This window comes from Hypanus sabinus, chromosome 17, assembly GCF_030144855.1.
Source record: "Hypanus sabinus isolate sHypSab1 chromosome 17, sHypSab1.hap1, whole genome shotgun sequence".
In the NCBI taxonomy this organism is placed as follows: domain Eukaryota; kingdom Metazoa; phylum Chordata; class Chondrichthyes; order Myliobatiformes; family Dasyatidae; genus Hypanus; species Hypanus sabinus.
In genome coordinates, this window is record NC_082722.1 from 84813297 (window position 1) to 84831435 (window position 18139).

Sequence of the window (18139 nt, forward strand, 5' to 3'; positions counted from 1 at the left end):
AGTGTGAGGTGTGTGTGTGTGTGTGTGTGTGTGGAGTGTGAGGTGTGTGTGTGTGTGTGGTGGAGTGAGAGGTTGTTTGTGTGTTGTGTGTGTGGTGGAGTGTGAGGTGTGTGTGTGTGGTGGAGTGTGAGGTGTAGTGTGTGTGTGTGTGTGGTGGAGTGTGAGGTGTTGTGTGTGTGTGTGTGGAGTGTGAGGTGTTTGTGTGTGTGTGTGTGGTGGAGTGTGAGGTGTGTGTGTGTGTGTGTGTGGTGGAGTGTGAGGTGTGTGTGTGTGTGTGTGTGGTGGAGTGTGAGGTGTTTGTGTGTGTGTGTGTGGTGGAGTGTGAGGTGTGTGTGTGTGTGTGTGGTGTAGTGTGAGTGTGTGTGGTGTGTGTGGTGTGTGGTGGAGTGTGAGGTGTGTGTGTGTGTGTGGTGGAGTGTGAGGTGTTTGTGTGTGTGTGGTGGAGTGTGAGGTGTGTGTGGGTGTGTGTGGTGGAGTGTGAGGTGGTGTGTGTGTGGGTGGTGGAGTGTGAGGTGTTTGTGTGTGTGTGGTGGAGTGTGAGGTGTGTGTGTGTGTGTGTGGTGGAGTGTGAGGTGTGGTGTGTGTGTGTGGTGAGTGTGAGGTGTGTGTGGTGTGTGTGTGGTGGAGTGTGAGGTGTTGTGTGTGTGTGTGTGGTGGAGTGTGAGGTGTGTGTGGTGTGTGGTGGAGTGTGAGGTGTTGTGTGTGGTGTGTGGTGGAGTGTGAGGTGTGTGTGTGTGTGTGGTGGTGGAGTGTGAGGTGTTGTGTGTGTGTGTGTGGTGGAGTGTGAGGTGTTTGTGTGTGTGTGTGTGGTGGAGTGTGAGGTTGTGTGTGTGTGTGGTGGAGTGTGAGGTGGTGTGTGTGTGTGGTGGAGTGTGAGGTGTTGTGGTGTGTGTGTGGGTGGAGTGTGAGGTGTGTGTGTGTGTGGTGGAGTGTGAGGTGTGTGTGTGTGTGGTGGAGTGTGAGGTGTGTGTGTGTGTGTGGTGGAGTGTGAGGTGTGTGTGTGTGTGTGTGGTGGAGTGTGAGGTGTGTGTGTGTGTGGGTGGAGTGTGAGGTGTGTGTGTGTGTGTGTGGAGTGTGAGGTGTGTGTGTGTGTGTGTGTGTGGGAGTGTGAGGTGTGTGTGTGTGTGTGGTGGAGTGTGAGGTGTGTGTGTGTGGTGTGTGGTGGAGTGTGAGGTGTGTGTGTGTGTGGTGGAGTGTGAGGTGTGTGTGTGTGGTGGAGTGTGAGGTGTGTGTGTGTGTGGTGGGTGTGAGGTGTGTGTGTGGTGGGTGGAGGTGTGGTGTGTGGTGAGTGTGAGGTGTGGTGTGTGGTGAGTGTGAGGTGTGTGTGTGTGTGGTGGGTGTGAGGTGTGTGGTGTGTGGTGGTGTGTGAGGTGTGTGTGTGTGTGTGTGTGTTGGTGGAGTGTGAGGTGTGTGTGTGTGGTGGAGTGTGAGGTGTGTGTGTGTGGTGGAGTGTGAGGTGTGTGTGTGTGTGTGTGTGGTGGTGAGTGTGAGGTGTGTGTGTGTGTGTGGTGGAGTGTGTGTGTGTGTGTGTGTGGTGGAGTGTGAGGGTGTGTGTGTGTGTGTGGTGGAGTGTGAGGGTGTGTGTGTGTGTGGTGGAGTGTGAGGTGTGTGTGTGTGTGTGGTGGTGTGTGAGGTGTGTGTGTGTGGTGGAGTGTGAGGTGTGTGTGGTGTGTGTGTGTGTGGTGGAGTGTGAGGTGTGTGTGTGTGTGTGGTGGAGTGTGAGGTGTGTGTGTGTGTGTGGTGAGTGTGAGGGTGTGTGTGTGTGTGGTGGAGTGTGAGGTGTGTGTGTTGTGTGGTGGAGTGTGAGGTGTGTGGTGTGTGTGGTGGAGTGTGAGGTGTGTGTGTGTGTGTGGAGTGTGAGGTGTGTGTGTGTTTGTGTGGTGGAGTGTGAGGTGTGTGTGTGTGGTGGAGTGTGAGGTGTGTGTGTGTGGTGTGGTGGAGTGTGAGGTGTGTGTTGTGGTGGTGGAGGTGTTGTGTGTGTGGTGGAGTGTGAGGTGTGGGTTGTGTGTGAGTGTGGTGGGGTGTGTGGAGTGTGGGTGTGGGTGTGTGGGTGGTGGAGTGTGAGGTGTGTGTGTGTGTGTGGTGGGTGGAGTGTGAGAGTGTGTGTGTTGTGGGTGGAGTGTGAGGTGTGTGTGTGTGGTGGAGTGTGAGGTGTGTGTGTGTGTGTGGTGGAGTGTGAGGTGTGTGTGTGTGTGGTGGAGTGTGAGGTGTTGTGTGTGTGTGGTGGAGTGTGAGGTGTGTGTGTGTGTGTGGTGGGAGTGTGAGGTGTGTGTGTGTGGTGGAGTGTGAGGTGTGTGTGTGTGTGGTGGAGTGTGAGGTGTGTGTGTGTGGTGGAGTGTGAGGTGTGTGTGTGTGTGTGGGTGGAGTGTGAGGTGTGTGTGTGTGGTGGAGTGTGAGGTGTGTGTGTGTGTGGTGGTGGAGTGTGAGGTGTGTGTGTGTGTGTGGTGGAGTGTGAGGTGTGTGTGTGTGTGGTGGAGTGTGAGGTGTGTGTGTGTGTGTGGTGGAGTGTGAGTGTGTGTGTGTGTGTGTGGTGGAGTGTGAGGTGTGTGTGTGTGTGTGTGGTGAGTGTGAGGTGTGTGTGTGTGTGTGGTGTGTGTGTGTGTGGTGGAGTGTGAGGGTGTGTGTGTGTGTGTGGGTGGTGTGTGGTGGTGTGTGTGTGGTGTGTGTGGTGGAGTGTGAGGTGTGTGTGTGTGTGGTGGAGTGTGAGGTGTGTGTGTGTGTGGTGGTGGAGTGTGAGGTGTGTGTGTGTGTGTGGTGGAGTGTGAGGTGTGTGTGTGTGGGTGGTGGAGTGTGTGGTGTGTGGTGTGTGTGGTGGAGTGTGAGGTGTGTGTGTGTGTGGTGGTGTGGTGTGGTGGAGGTGTGTGTGTGTGTGTGTGGTGGAGTGTGAGGTGTGTGTGTGTGGTGGAGTGTGAGGTGTGTGTGTGTGTGGTGGAGTGTGAGGTGTGTGTGTGTGTGTGGTGGAGTGTGAGGTGTGTGTGTGTGTGTGTGTGGTGGAGTGTGAGGTGTGTGTGTGTGTGTGGTGGAGTGTGAGGTGTGTGTGTGTGTGTGTGGTGAGTGTGTGGTGTGTGTGGTGTGTGTGTGGGTGTGTGTGTGTGTGTGTGTGGTGGAGTGTGTGGTGTGTGTGTGTGTGTGGTGGAGTGTGAGGTGTGTGTGTGTGTGTGGTGTGGTGGGTGTGTGGTGTGTGTGGTGTGTGGTGGTGTGGTGGAGTGTGGGTGTGTGTGTGTGTGTGGTGGGTGTGTGGTGTGTGGTGGTGTGTGGTGGGTGGTGTGGTGGTGTGTGTAGGTGTGTGGTGTGTGTGTGTGGTGGAGTGTGAGGGTGTTGTGTGTGTGTGTGTGGGTGGAGTGTGAGGTGTGTGGTGTGTGTGTGTGTGGTGGTGGTGTGTGTGTGTGTGTGGGTGTGGGTGTGTGTGTGTGTGTGTGGAGTGTGAGGTGTGTGTGTGTGTGTGTGGTGGAGTGTGAGGTGTTTGTGTGTGTGTGTGGTGGTGAGTGAGGTGTGTGTGTGTGTGTGGTGTGTGGTGGAGTGTGAGGTGTGTGTGTGTGGTGGAGTGTGAGGTGTTTGTGTGTGTGTGTGTGGTGGAGTGTGAGGTGTTGTGTGTGTGTGTGTGGTGGAGTGTGAGGTGTGTGTGTGTGTGTGTGTGGTGGAGTGTGAGGTGTGTGTGTGTGTGTGGTGGAGTGTGAGGTGTTTGTGTGTGTGTGTGTGGTGGAGTGTGAGGTGTGTGTGTGTGGTGTGTGTGGTGAGTGTGAGGTGTGTGTGTGTGTGTGTGGTGGAGTGTGAGGTGTGGTGTGTGTGTGTGTGGTGGAGTGTGAGGTGTTTGTGTGTGTGTGTGGTGTGGTGGGTGTGGGTGTGTGTGTGTGTGGTGGGTGTGGTGGGGTGTGTGTGTGTGTGTGTGTGGTGGTGGAGTGTGTGGTGTGTGGTGTGTGTGTGGGTGGAGGTGTGAGGTGTGTGTGTGTGTGGTGGTGAGGTGTGTGGGTGTGTGGGTGGTGTGTGTGGGTGTGGGTGTGTGGTGGTGTGTGAGGTGTGTGTGTGTGTGTGTGTGGTGGAGTGTGAGGTGTGTGTGTGTGTGTGGTGAGTGTGAGGTGTGTGTGGTGTGTGGTGGTGTGTGAGTGTGTGGTGTGTGTGTGGTGTGTGTGTGGAGGTGTGGTGTGTGTGTGGTGTGGTGGAGTGTGAGGTGGTGGTGTGTGTGTGGTGGAGTGTGAGGTGTGTGTGTGTGTGTGTGGTGGAGTGTGAGGTGTGTGTGTGTGTGTGGTGGAGTGTGAGGTGGTGTGTGTGTGTGGTGGAGTGTGAGGTGGTGTGTGTGTGTGTGGTGGAGGTGAGTGTGTGGTGTGTGTGTGTGGTGGAGGTGTGTGTGTGTGGTGTGTGGTGTGTGTGGGTGGTGGTGGTGGGGTGTGAGGTGTGTGTGTGTGGTGGAGTGTGAGGGTGGTGTGTGTGTGTGGTGGAGTGTGAGGGTGTGTGTGGTGTGGTGAGTGTGAGGTGTGTGGTGTGTGGTGGAGTGTGAGGTGTGTGTGTGTGTGGTGGAGTGTGAGGTGTGTGTGTGTGTGTGGTGGAGTGTGAGGTGTGTGTGTGTGTGTGTGTGGTGGTGTGGGTGGTGTGTGTGTGGGTGTGGTGTGTGGGTGTGGGTGTGGTGTGTGTGTGGTGGGTGGAGGTGTGTGTGTGTGTGTGTGGTGGAGTGTGAGGTGTGTGTGTGTGTGTGTGGTGGAGTGTGAGGTGTGTGTGTGTGTGTGGTGGGTGTGTGTGTGGGTGTGTGGTGGTGTGTGGGTGTGTGTGTGTGTGGTGTGGTGGAGTGTGAGGTGTGTGTGTGTGTGTGGTGGAGTGTGTGGTGTGTGTGTGTGTGGTGGAGTGTGAGGTGTGTGTGTGTGGTGTGTGTGAGTGTGGGTGTGTGTGTGTGTGTGTGTGGAGTGTGTGGTGTGTGTGTGTGGGTGTGGTGGGGTGGGTGTGTGTGTGTGTGGTGGAGTGTGAGGTGTGTGTGTGTGGTGGGTGTGAGGTGTGTGTGTGTGGTGGAGTGTGAGGTGTGTGTGTGTGGTGGAGTGTGAGGTGTGTGTGTGTGGTGGAGTGTGAGGTGTGTGTGTGTGTGGTGGAGTGTGAGGTGTGTGTGTGTGGTGGAGTGTGAGGTGTGTGTGTGTGGTGGAGTGTGAGGTGTGTGTGTGTGTGTGTGTGTGGTGGAGTGTGAGGTGTGTGTGTGTGGTGGAGTGTGAGGTGTGTGTGTGTGTGGTGGAGTGTGAGGTGTGTGTGTGTGTGTGTGTGTGGTGGAGTGTGAGGTGTGTGTGTGTGTGTGGTGGAGTGTGAGGTGTGTGGGTGTGTGTGAGGTGTGTGTGTGTGTGTGTGTGTGTGGTGGTGTGTGAGGTGTGTGTGTGTGTGTGGAGTGTGAGGTGTGTGTGTGTGTGGTGGAGTGTGAGGTGTGTGTGTGTGTGGTGGAGTGTGAGGTGTCCTGTGTGGTGGAGTGTGAGGTGTGTGTGTGTGTGTGTGTGTGTGGTGGAGTGTGAGGTGTGTGTGTGTGTGTGGTGGAGTGTGAGGTGTGTGTGTGTGTGTGGTGGAGTGTGAGGTGTGTGTGTGTGTGGTGGAGTGTGAGGTGTGTGTGTTTGTGTGGTGGAGTGTGAGGTGTGTGTGTGTGGTGGAGTGTGAGGTGTGTGTGTGTGTGGTGGAGTGTGAGGTGTGTGTGTGTGTGTGTGTGTGGTGGAGTGTGAGGTGTGTGTGTGTGGTGGAGTGTGAGGTGTGTGTGTGTGTGTGGTGGAGTGTGAGGTGTGTGTGTGTGTGGTGGAGTGTGAGGTGTGTGTGTGTGTGTGTGGTGGAGTGTGAGGTGTGTGTGTTTGTGTGGTGGAGTGTGAGGTGTGTGTGTGTGGTGGAGTGTGAGGTGTGTGTGTGTGTGTGGTGGAGTGTGAGGTGTGTGTGTGTGTGTGTGTGTGTGTGTGGGTGGAGTGTGAGATGTGTGTGTGTGGTGAGTGTGAGATGTGTGTGTGTGGTGGAGTGTGAGGTGTGTGTGTGTGTGGTGGAGTGTGAGGTGTGTGTGTGTGTGTGGTGGAGTGTGAGGTGTATCTGTGTGTGGTGGAGTGTGAGGTGTGTGTGTGTGGTGGAGTGTGAGGTGTGTGTGTGTGTGTGTGGTGGAGTGTGAGGTGAGTGTGTGTGTGTGGTGGAGTGTGAGGTGTGTGTGTGTGTGTGGTGGAGTGTGAGGTGTGTGTGTGTGTGTGGTGGAGTGTGAGGTGTGTGTGTGTGTGTGGTGGAGTGTGAGGTGTGTGTGTGTGTGTGTGTGGTGGAGTGTGAGGTGTGTGTGTGTGTGTGGTGGAGTGTGAGGTGTGTGTGTGTGTGGTGGAGTGTGAGGTGTGTGTGTGTGTGGTGGAGTGTGAGGTGTGTGTGTGTGTGGTGGAGTGTGAGGTGTGTGTGTGTGTGTGGTGGAGTGTGAGGTGTGTGTGTGTGTGTGGTGGAGTGTGAGGTGTGTGTGTGTGTGTGTGGTGGAGTGTGAGGTGTGTGTGTGTGTGTGGTGGAGTGTGAGGTGTGTGTGTGTGTGGTGGAGTGTGAGGTGTGTGTGTGTGGTGGAGTGTGAGGTGTGTGTGTGTGTGTGGTGGAGTGTGAGGTGTGTGTGTGTGGGTGGAGTGTGAGGTGTGTGTGTGTGTGTGGTGGAGTGTGAGGTGTGTGTGTGTGTGGTGAGTGTGAGGTGTGTGTGTGTGTGGTGGAGTGTGAGGTGTGTGTGTGTGTGTGGTGGAGTGTGAGGTGTTCCTGTGTGTGGTGGAGTGTGAGGTGTGTGTGTGTGTGTGTGTGTGTGGTGGAGTGTGAGGTGTGTGTGTGTGTGTGGTGGAGTGTGAGGTGTGTGTGTGTGTGTGGTGGAGTGTGAGGTGTGTGTGTGTGTGGTGGAGTGTGAGGTGTGTGTGTTTGTGTGGTGGAGTGTGAGGTGTGTGTGTGTGGTGGAGTGTGAGGTGTGTGTGTGTGTGGGTGGAGTGTGAGGTGTGTGTGTGTTTGTGTGGTGGAGTGTGAGGTGTGTGTGTGTGGTGGAGTGTGAGGTGTGTGTGTGTGTGTGGTGGAGTGTGAGGTGTGTGTGTGTGTGGTGGAGTGTGAGGTGTGTGTGTGTGTGTGTGGTGGAGTGTGAGGTGTGTGTGTTTGTGTGGTGGAGTGTGAGGTGTGTGTGTGTGGTGGAGTGTGAGGTGTGTGTGTGTGTGTGGTGGAGTGTGAGGTGTGTGTGTGTGTGTGTGTGTGTGTGGTGGAGTGTGAGATGTGTGTGTGTGGTGGAGTGTGAGATGTGTGTGTGTGGTGGAGTGTGAGGTGTGTGTGTGTGTGTGGTGGAGTGTGAGGTGTGTGTGTGTGTGGTGGAGTGTGAGGTGTATCTGTGTGTGGTGGAGTGTGAGGTGTGTGTGTGTGGTGGAGTGTGAGGTGTGTGTGTGTGTGTGTGGTGGAGTGTGAGGTGAGTGTGTGTGTGTGGTGGAGTGTGAGGTGTGTGTGTGTGTGTGGTGGAGTGTGAGGTGTGTGTGTGTGTGTGTGGTGGAGTGTGAGGTGTGTGTGTGTGTGTGGTGGAGTGTGAGGTGTGTGTGTGTGTGTGTGTGTGGTGGAGTGTGAGGTGTGTGTGTGTGTGTGGTGGAGTGTGAGGTGTGTGTGTGTGTGGTGGAGTGTGAGGTGTGTGTGTGTGTGGTGGAGTGTGAGGTGTGTGTGTGTGTGTGTGTGGGGAGTGTGAGGTGTGTGTGTGTGTGTGGTGGAGTGTGAGGTGTGTGTGTGTGTGTGGTGGAGTGTGAGGTGTGTGTGTGTGTGGTGTGGTGGAGTGTGAGGTGTGTGTGTGTGTGTGGTGGAGTGTGAGGTGTGTGTGTGTGTGGTGGAGTGTGAGGTGTGTGTGTGTGTGGTGGAGTGTGAGGTGTGTGTGTGTGTGTGTGGTGGAGTGTGAGGTGTGTGTGTGTGTGGTGGAGTGTGAGGTGTGTGTGTGTGGTGGAGTGTGAGGTGTGTGTGTGTGTGTGGTGGAGTGTGAGGTGTGTGTGTGTGTGTGGTGGAGTGTGAGGTGTGTGTGTGTGTGTGTGTGTGGTGGAGTGTGAGGTGTGTGTGTGTGTGTGGTGGAGTGTGAGGTGTGTGTGTGTGTGGTGGAGTGTGAGGTGTGTGTGTGTGTGTGGTGGAGTGTGAGGTGTGTGTGTGTGTGTGTGGTGGAGTGTGAGGTGTGTGTGTGTGTGGTGGAGTGTGAGGTGTTCCTGTGTGTGGTGGAGTGTGAGGTGTTTGTGGGTGTGTGTGTGGTGGAGTGTGAGGTGTTTGTGTGTGTGTGTGTGGTGGAGTGTGAGGTGTGTGTGTGTGTGGTGGAGTGTGAGGTGTGTGTGTGTGTGTGTGGTGGAGTGTGAGGTGTTTGTGGGTGTGTGTGTGGTGGAGTGTGAGGTGTTTGTGTGTGTGTGTGTGGTGGAGTGTGAGGTGTGTGTGTGTGTGGTGGAGTGTGAGGTGTGTGTGTGTGTGGTGGAGTGTGAGGTGTGTGTGTGTGTGGTGGAGTGTGAGGTGTTTGTGTGTGTGTGTGGTGGAGTGTGAGGTGTGTGTGTGTGTGTGTGGTGGAGTGTGAGGTGTTTGTGTGTGTGTGTGTGGTGGAGTGTGAGGTGTGTGTGTGTGTGTGTGTGGTGGAGTGTGAGGTGTTCCTGTGTGTGGTGGAGTGTGAGGTGTTTGTGGGTGTGTGTGTGTGGAGGGTGTGAGGTGTTTGTGTGTGTGTGTGTGGTGGAGTGTGAGGTGTGTGTGTGGTGTGGTGGAGTGTGAGGTGTGTGTGTGTGTGGTGGAGTGTGAGGTGTGTGTGTGTGGTGGAGTGTGAGGTGTTTGTGTGTGTGTGTGGTGGAGTGTGAGGTGTTTGTGTGTGTGTGTGTGGTGGAGTGTGAGGTGTTTGTGTGTGTGTGTGGTGGAGTGTGAGGTGTGTGTGTGTGTGGTGGAGTGTGAGGTGTGTGTGTGTGTGGTGGAGTGTGAGGTGTGTGTGTGTGTGGTGGAGTGTGAGGTGTTCCTGTGTGCTGTGTAGGTATAGATGTGTGAGTCAGTTCCAGCATCGGGTTTATTTTGGACGCTGCTGCTTTGAGCGGATGTCGAGCGAAGATGCGCCAACCTGGGGAGCTGAGTTCAATAAGTTCCCTTCTCAGAGGCCGGTCAGAACAGAACGGGTTATAAACCAGGAGTAAAGGCGACCGCTGTGTCCGGCCTCGGGCCGCAGCTGTTCCCTGTCTCTCCTGCACAGTTGCTCGACTGTCGGGACACGAATATCTCCGCCCGCCTCCCTGTCACCACTTGTGCCGTCAATCACCGCGCTTCGGGGCCCCGAGCAACCTGTCAGCTGTCAGTTCCTTGGTGTCCCGGCAGCGGCAGAGTTCGTCCAGCGGCTGTCTGCGCTCCTGCCCCCACTCCGGGATGGGCACGCCAACTCTCCTCGTCCTCTCCGCGCTGGGAGCCCTCCTCCAGGTAAAAGTGTCCGTCTGTGCCTGTCTGAATATGCACACAAAGGAGTTGGAGGGGCTCAGCGGGTTTGGTGGAACCAAATTGACGGTTCCAATTGGAGGTGTTGGCCTGAAACGTCGACTGTCCGTTCTTTTCCATAGATACTGCCTGGGATGTGTGTGCTATGGGGTTGTGAGTGTGTGTATGGTTGTGAGCGTATGTGTATTGGTGTGTGAGTGTGCAATGGGTTTGTGAGTGTATGAGGGTGTATGAATGTGTCAGAGCTTGCTAGTGTGAGTTTGTGTGAGATTGGGGTTGTGAGTGTGAGTGTCGGTGGTGTGTTTGGGTTGTGATTGTGAGTTTGGGGTTGTGAGTGTGGGTTTGTGAGTGTGAGTATGGGTTTGTGAGTGTGAACATGAGTGTGTGATGTTAGCGTGAGTTTGTGAGTGTGAGTATGAGTGTGTGACTTGAGCGTGGGTTTGTGAGTGTGAGTGTGGGTTTGTGAGTGTGATCATGAGTGTGTGACTTGAGTGTAGGTTTGTGAGTGTGAGTGTGGGTTTGCGAGTGTGAGTGTAGGTTTGCGAGTGTGAGTGTAGGTTTGCGAGTGTGAGTGTGGTTTGTGAGTGTGAGTGTAGGTTTGTGAGTGTGAGTGTAGGTTTGCGAGTGTGAGTGTAGGTTTGCGAGTGTGAGTGTGGGTTTGCGAGTGTGAGTGTAGGTTTGCGAGTGTGAGTGTAGGTTTGTGAGTGTGAGTGTGGGTTTGTGAGTGTGAGTGTGGGTTTGTGAGTGTGAGTGTGGGTTTGCGAGTGTGAGTGTGGGTTTGTGAGTGTGGGCAGTGTGTTTACACTTGGCCTCTCCATGTGTTGGACAGTAAAGTTGCCCAAAGAAGATGTGGCAGGGTTCTGAAGAAGTGTCTTGGCTGGAAATGTCGACTGTCCTCTTTTCCATAGATGCTGCCTGGCCTGCTGAGTTCCCCCAGCATTGTGTGTGTGTTGCTTGGATTTCCAGCATCTGCAGAATTTCTCTTGCTTGAGACGTGGCAGGGACTGATCGGCCTCTGATTTCCTCGCCTCTGCCCCATACCAAGAACCCTTGGCCAATGGGGAATGTGTGGTCCCGATTCTCAGTTTCTTCCCATTGTACAGGGAGGCGAGAGTGGAGCCCCTCACCCTCATAGCGAAGGGTTCCCCCTGTGTACTCATAGCGAAAGCACCAGATATCCTGAATCAGCTACAAATCTCAAACAGCGGTCTCCTCTCCCCTGGCGGCCGGGTAATCCGAGGCTGAACTGTAGGGGGGAGGTCACAGCAGAGACACTGAGAGTCAGGCCACAGCCCACCCGTCTGCATTCTTGGCCGTGCCCCGTGTTCCCTCTCTCACTCGCCTCTCGCACCCACTCCCCAAGCTCATCCCACACCCACATCTGCTCCCCACACTCACACTCATACATCACACCCATAATCTCCACGCTCCCACACACACTCCACATCCTCACACCCGACCGACACCCCCCACCACACCCCACATCTCCACACCCGACCCACACCCCCACCCACACCCCACATCCCCACACCCGACCCACACCCCCACCCACACTCCACATCCCCACACCCGACCCACACCCCCACCCACACTCCACATCCCCACACCCGACCCACACTCCACATCCTCACACCCGACCCACACCCCCACCCACACCCCACATCCCCACACCCAACCCACACCCCCACCCACACTCCACATCCCCACACCCGACCCACACTCCACATCCTCACACCCGACCCACAGCCCCACACACACTCCACATCCCCACACCCCCACCCACACTCCACATCCTCACACCCGACCGACACCCCGACCCACACCCCACACCCTCACACCCGACCCACACCACCACCTACACTCCACATCCTCACACCCGACCCACACCCCCACCCACACTCCACATCCCCACACCCGACCCACACCCCCACCCACACTCCACATCCTCACACCCGACCCACACCCCGACCCACACTCCACATCCCCACACCCGACCCACACCCCCACCCACACTCCACATCCTCACACCCGACCCACACCCCGACCCACACCTCACACCCTCACACCCGACCCACACTCCACATCCTCACACCCGACCCACACCCCCACCCACACTCCACATCCTCACACCCGACCCACACCCCACCCACACACCACATCCTCACACCCGACCCACACCACCACCTACACTCCACATCCCCACACCCGACCCACACTCCACATCCTCCCACCTGACCCACACCCCCACCTACACTCCACATCCCCACACCCGACCCACACACCCTCCCACACTCCACATCCTCCCACCCGACCCACACCCCCACCCACACTCCACATCCTCACACCCGACCCACACCCCCACCTACACTCCACATCCTCACACCCGACCCTCACCCCCACCCACACTCCACATCCTCACACCCGACCCACACCCCCACCCACACTCCACATCCTCACACCCGACCCACACCCCACCTACACTCCACATCCTCACACCCGACCCACACCCCCACCCACATTCCACATCCTCACAACCCGACCCACACCCCCACCCACACTCCACATCCTCACACCCGACCCACACCCACACCCACACTCCACATCCTCACACCCGACCCACACCCCCACCCACACTCCACATCCCCACACCCGACCCACACCCCCACCCACACTCCACATCCCCACACCCGACCCACACCCCCACCTACACTCCACATCCTCACACCCGACCCACACCCCCACCCACACTCCACATCCTCACACCCGACCCACACCCCCACCCACACTCCACATCCTCACACCCGACCCACACCCCCTCCCACATTCCACATCCTCACACCCGACCCACACCCCCACCTACACTCCACATCCTCACACCCGACCCACACCCCCTCCCACATTCCACATCCTCACACCCGACCCACACCCCCTCCCACACTCCGCATCCCCGACCCACACCCCCACCCACACTCCACATCCCCACACCCGACCCACACCCCCACCCACACTCCACATCCCCACACCCGACCCACACCCCCACCCGCACTCCACATCCCCACACCCGACCCACACCCCCACCCGCACTCCACATCCCCACACCCGACCCACACCCCACCCGCACTCCACATCCCCACACCCGACCCACATCCCCACCCGCACTCCACATCCCCACACCCGACCCACACCCCCACCCGCACTCCACATCCCACACCCGACCCACACCCCCACCCGCACTCCACATCCCCACACCCGACCCACACCCCCACCCCGCACTCCACATCCCCACACCCGACCCACACCCCCACCCGCACTCCACATCCCCACACCAGACCCACACCCCCACCCGCACTCCACATCCCCACACCCGACCCACACCCCCACCCGCACTCCACATCCCCACACCCGACCCACACCCCCACCCGCACTCCACATCCCCACACCCGACCCACACCCCCACCGGCACTCCACATCCCCACACACGACCCACACCCCCACCCACACTCCACATCCCCACACCCGACCCACACCCCCACCCGCACTCCACATCCCCACACCCGACCCACACCCCCACCCGCACTCCACATCCCCACACCCGACCCACACCCCCACCCGCACTCCACATCCCCACACCCGACCCACACCCCCACCCGCACTCCACATCCCCACACCCGACCCACACCCCCACCCGCACTCCACATCCCCACACCCGACCCACACCCCCACCCGCACTCCACATCCCCACACCGGACCCACACCCCCACCCGCACTCCACATCCCCACACCCGACCCACACCCCCACCCGCACTCCACATCCCCACACCCGACCCACACCCCCACCTGCACTCCACATCCCCACACCCGACCCACACCCCCACCGACACTCCACATCCCCACACACGACCCACACCCCCACCGACACTCCACATCCCCACACACGACCCACACCCCCACCGACACTCCACATCCCCACACACGACCCACACCCCCACCGACACTCCACATCCTCACACCCGACCCACACCCCCACCCACACTCCACATCCGCACACCCGACCCACACCCCCACCCACACTCCACATCCCCACACCCGACCCACACCCCCACCCACACTCCACATCCTCACACCGGACCCACACCCCCACCCACACTCCACATCCTCACACCCGACCCACACCCCCACCCACACTCCACATCCTCACACCCGACCCACACCCCCACCCACACACCACATCCTCACACCCGACCCACACCCCCACCCAAACCCCACATCCCCACACCCGACCCACACTCCCACCCACACTCCACATCCCCACACCTGACCCACACCCCACCCACACTCCACATCCTCACACCCGACCCACACCCCCACCCAAACCCCACATCCCCACACCCGACCCACACCCCCACCCATACTCCACATCCTCACACCCGACCCACACTCCACATCCTCACACCCGACCCACACCCCCACCCTCACTCCACATCCCCACACCCGACCCACACCCCCACCCACACTCCACATCCTCACACCCGACCCACACCCCCTCCCACACTCCACATCCCCACACCCGACCCACACCCCCTCCCACACTCCACATCCCCACACCCGACCCACACCCCCACCCACTCCCCCACCCACACTCCACATCCCCACACCCGACCCACACCCCCACCCACACTCCACATCCCCACACCCGACCCACACCCCCACCCACACTCCACATCCCCACACCCGACCCACACCCCCACCCACACTCCACATCCCCACACCCGACCCACAACCCCACCCGCACTCCACATCCCCACACCCGACCCACACCCCCACCCGCACTCCACATCCCCACACCCGACCCACACCCCCACCCGCACTCCACATCCCCACACCCGACCCACACCCCCACCCGCACTCCACATCCCCACACCCGACCCACACCCCCACCCGCACTCCACATCCCCACACCCGACCCACACCCCCACCCGCACTCCACATCCCCACACCCGACCCACACCCCCACCCGCACTCCACATCCCCACACCAGACCCACACCCCCACCCGCACTCCACATCCCCACACCCGACCCACACCCCCACCCGCACTCCACATCCCCACACCCGACCCACACCCCCACCCGCACTCCACATCCCCACACCCGACCCACACCCCCACCGTCACTCCACATCCCCACACACGACCCACACCCCCACCCACACTCCACATCCCCACACACGACCCACACCCCCACCTACACTCCACATCCTCACACCCGACCCACACCCCCACCGACACTCCACATCCCCACACACGACCCACACCCCCACCCACACTCCACATCCCCACACACGACCGACACCCCCACCCACACTCCACATCCTCACACCCGACCCACACTCCACATCCTCACACCCGACCCACACCCCCACCCACACTCCACATCCTCACACCCGACCCACACTCCCACCCACACGCCACATCCCCACAGCCCCACCCACACTCGACATCCTCACACCCGACCCACACCCCCACACACAATCCACATCCCCACACCCGACCCACACCCCCACCCACACTCCACATCCCCACACACGACCCACACCCCCACCCACACTCCACATCCCCACACACGACCCACACCCCCACCCACACTCCACATCCCCACACACGACCGACACCCCACCCACACTCCACATCCCCACACCCGACCCACACCCCCACCCACACTCCACGTCCCCACACCCGACCCACACCCCCACCCACACTCCACGTCCCCACACACGACCGACACCCCCACCCACACTCAACGTCCCCACACACGACCGACACCCCCACCCACACTCCACGTCCCCACACCCGACCCACACCCCCACCCACACTCCACATCCCCACACCCGACCCACACCCCCACCCACACTCCACATCCCCAGACCCGACCCACACCCCCACCCACACTCCACATCCCCACACCCGACCCACACCCCCACCCACACTCCACATCCCCACACCCGACCCACACCCCCACCCACACTCCACGTCCCCACACCCGACCCACACCCCCACCCACACTCCACGTCCCCACACCCAACCCACACCCCCACCCACACTCCACATCCTCACACCCGACCCACACCCCCACCTATGCTCCACATCCCCACACACGACCCACACTCCACATCCACACACACGACCGACACCCCCACCCACACTCAACATCCCCACACCCAACCCACACCCCCACCCACACTCCACATCCTCACACCCGAACCTCACCCCCACCCACACTCCACATCCCCACACCCGACCCACACCCCCACCCACACTCCACATCCCCACACCCGACCCACACCCCCACCCACACTCCACATCCACACACACGACCGACACCCCCACCCACACTCCACATCCCCACACCCGACCCACACCACACCCACACTCCACATCCCCACACCCCCACCTACACTCCACATCCCCACACACGACCCACACTCCACATCCCCACACCCAACCCACACCCCCACCCACACTCCACATCCTCACACCCGAACCTCACCCCCACCCACACTCCACATCCCCACACCCGACCCACACCCCCACCCACACTCCACATCCTCACACCCGACCCACACCCCCACCCACACTCCACATCCCCACACCCGACCCACACCCCCACCCACACTCCGCATCCTCACACCCGACCCACACCCCCACCCACACTCCACATCCCCACACCCAACCCACACCCCCACCCACACCCCACATCCTCACACCCGACCCACACACCCACCCACACTCCACATCCCCACACCCGACCCACACCCCCACCCACACCCCACATCCTCACACCCGACCCTCACCCCCACCCACACTCCACATCCCCACACCCGACCCACACCCCACCCACACTCCACATCCCCACACCCCCACCCACACTCCACATCCCCACACCCGACCCACACCCCCACCCACAATCCACATCCCCACACCCGACCCACACCCCCACCCACACTCCACATCCCCACACCCGACCCACACCCCCACCCACAATCCACATCCCCACACCCGACCCACACCCCCACCGACACTCCACATCCTCACACCCGACCCACACCCCCACCGACACTCCACATCCCCACATACGACCCACACCCCCACCCACACTCCACATCCCCACACACGACCGACACCCCCACCCACACTCCACATCCCCACACCCGACCCACACCCCCACCCACACTCCACATCCCCACACACGACCCACACCCCCACCCACACTCCACATCCCCACACACGACCAGCACCCCCACCCACACTCCACATCCTCACACCCGACCCACACCCCCACCCACACTCCACATCCTCACACCCGACCCACACTCCTACCCACACGCCACATCCCCACACCCGACCCACACTCGACATCCTCACACCCGACCCACACTCCACATCCCCACACCCGACCCACACTCCACATCCCCACACCCGACCCACACCCCCACCCACACTCCACATCCTCACACCCGACCCACAGCCCCACCCACACTCCACATCCCCACACCCGACCCACACTCCACATCCCCACACCCGACCCACACCCCCACACACACTCCACATCCTCACACCCGACCCACACCCCCACCCACACTCCACATCCTCACACCCGACCCACACCCCCACCCACACTCCACATCCCCACACCCGACCCACACTCCACATCCCCACACCCGACCCACACCCCCACCCACACCCCACATCCTCACACCCGACCCACACCCCCACCCACACTCCACATCCCCACACCTGACCCACACCCCCACCCACACTCCACATCCCCACACCCGCCCCACACTCCACATCCTCACACCCGACCCACAGCCCCACACACACTCCACATCCCCACACCCGACCCACACCCCCACCCACACTCCACATCCTCACACCTGACCCACACCCCCACCCACACTCCACATCCTCACACCCGACCCACACCCCCACCCACACTCCACATCCCCACACACGACCGACACCCCCACCTACACTCCACATCCTCACACCCGACCCACACCCCCACCCACACTCCACATCCCCACACACGACCGACACCCCCACCTACACTCCACATCCTCACACCCGACCCACACCCCCACCCACACTCCACATCCCCACAACCGACCCACACCCCCACCCACAATCCACATCCCCAAACCTGACCCACACCCCCACCCACACTCCACATCCCCACACCCGACCCACACCCCCACCCACACTCCACATCCCCACACCCGACCCACACCCCCACCCACACTCCACATCCTCACACCCGACCCACACCCCCACCCACACTCCACATCCCCACACCCGACCCACACCCCCACCTACACTCCACATCCTCACACCCCCACCTACACTCCACATCCTCACACCCGACCCACACTCCCACCCACGCCCCCACCAACACTCCACATCCTCACACCCGACCCACACCCCCACCTACACTCCACATCCTCACACCCGACCCTCACCCCCACCCACACTCCACATCCTCACACCCGACCCACACCCCCACCCACACTCCACATCCTCACACTCGACCCACACTCCACATCCTCACACCCGACCCACACCCCCACCCACACTCCACATCCCCACACCCGACCCACACCCCCACCCACACTCCACATCCTCACACCCGACCCACACCCCCACCCACACTCCACATCCCCACACCCGACCCACACCCCCACCCACACTCCAC

General features: G+C 59.8%; 1 protein-coding gene across 1 annotated transcript in view; it reads left to right on the forward strand.

Moving 5' to 3' along the window:
• cdh15 (cadherin 15, type 1, M-cadherin (myotubule)) overlaps positions 1-18139 on the forward strand; it is a 164834-nt gene that overhangs the window by 41570 nt on the left and 105125 nt on the right. The window contains exon 3 of the mRNA XM_059992445.1: positions 9158-9378. Coding sequence (XP_059848428.1) covers positions 9158-9378 — 221 coding nt within the window. The remainder of the gene's footprint in view (positions 1-9157; positions 9379-18139) is intronic.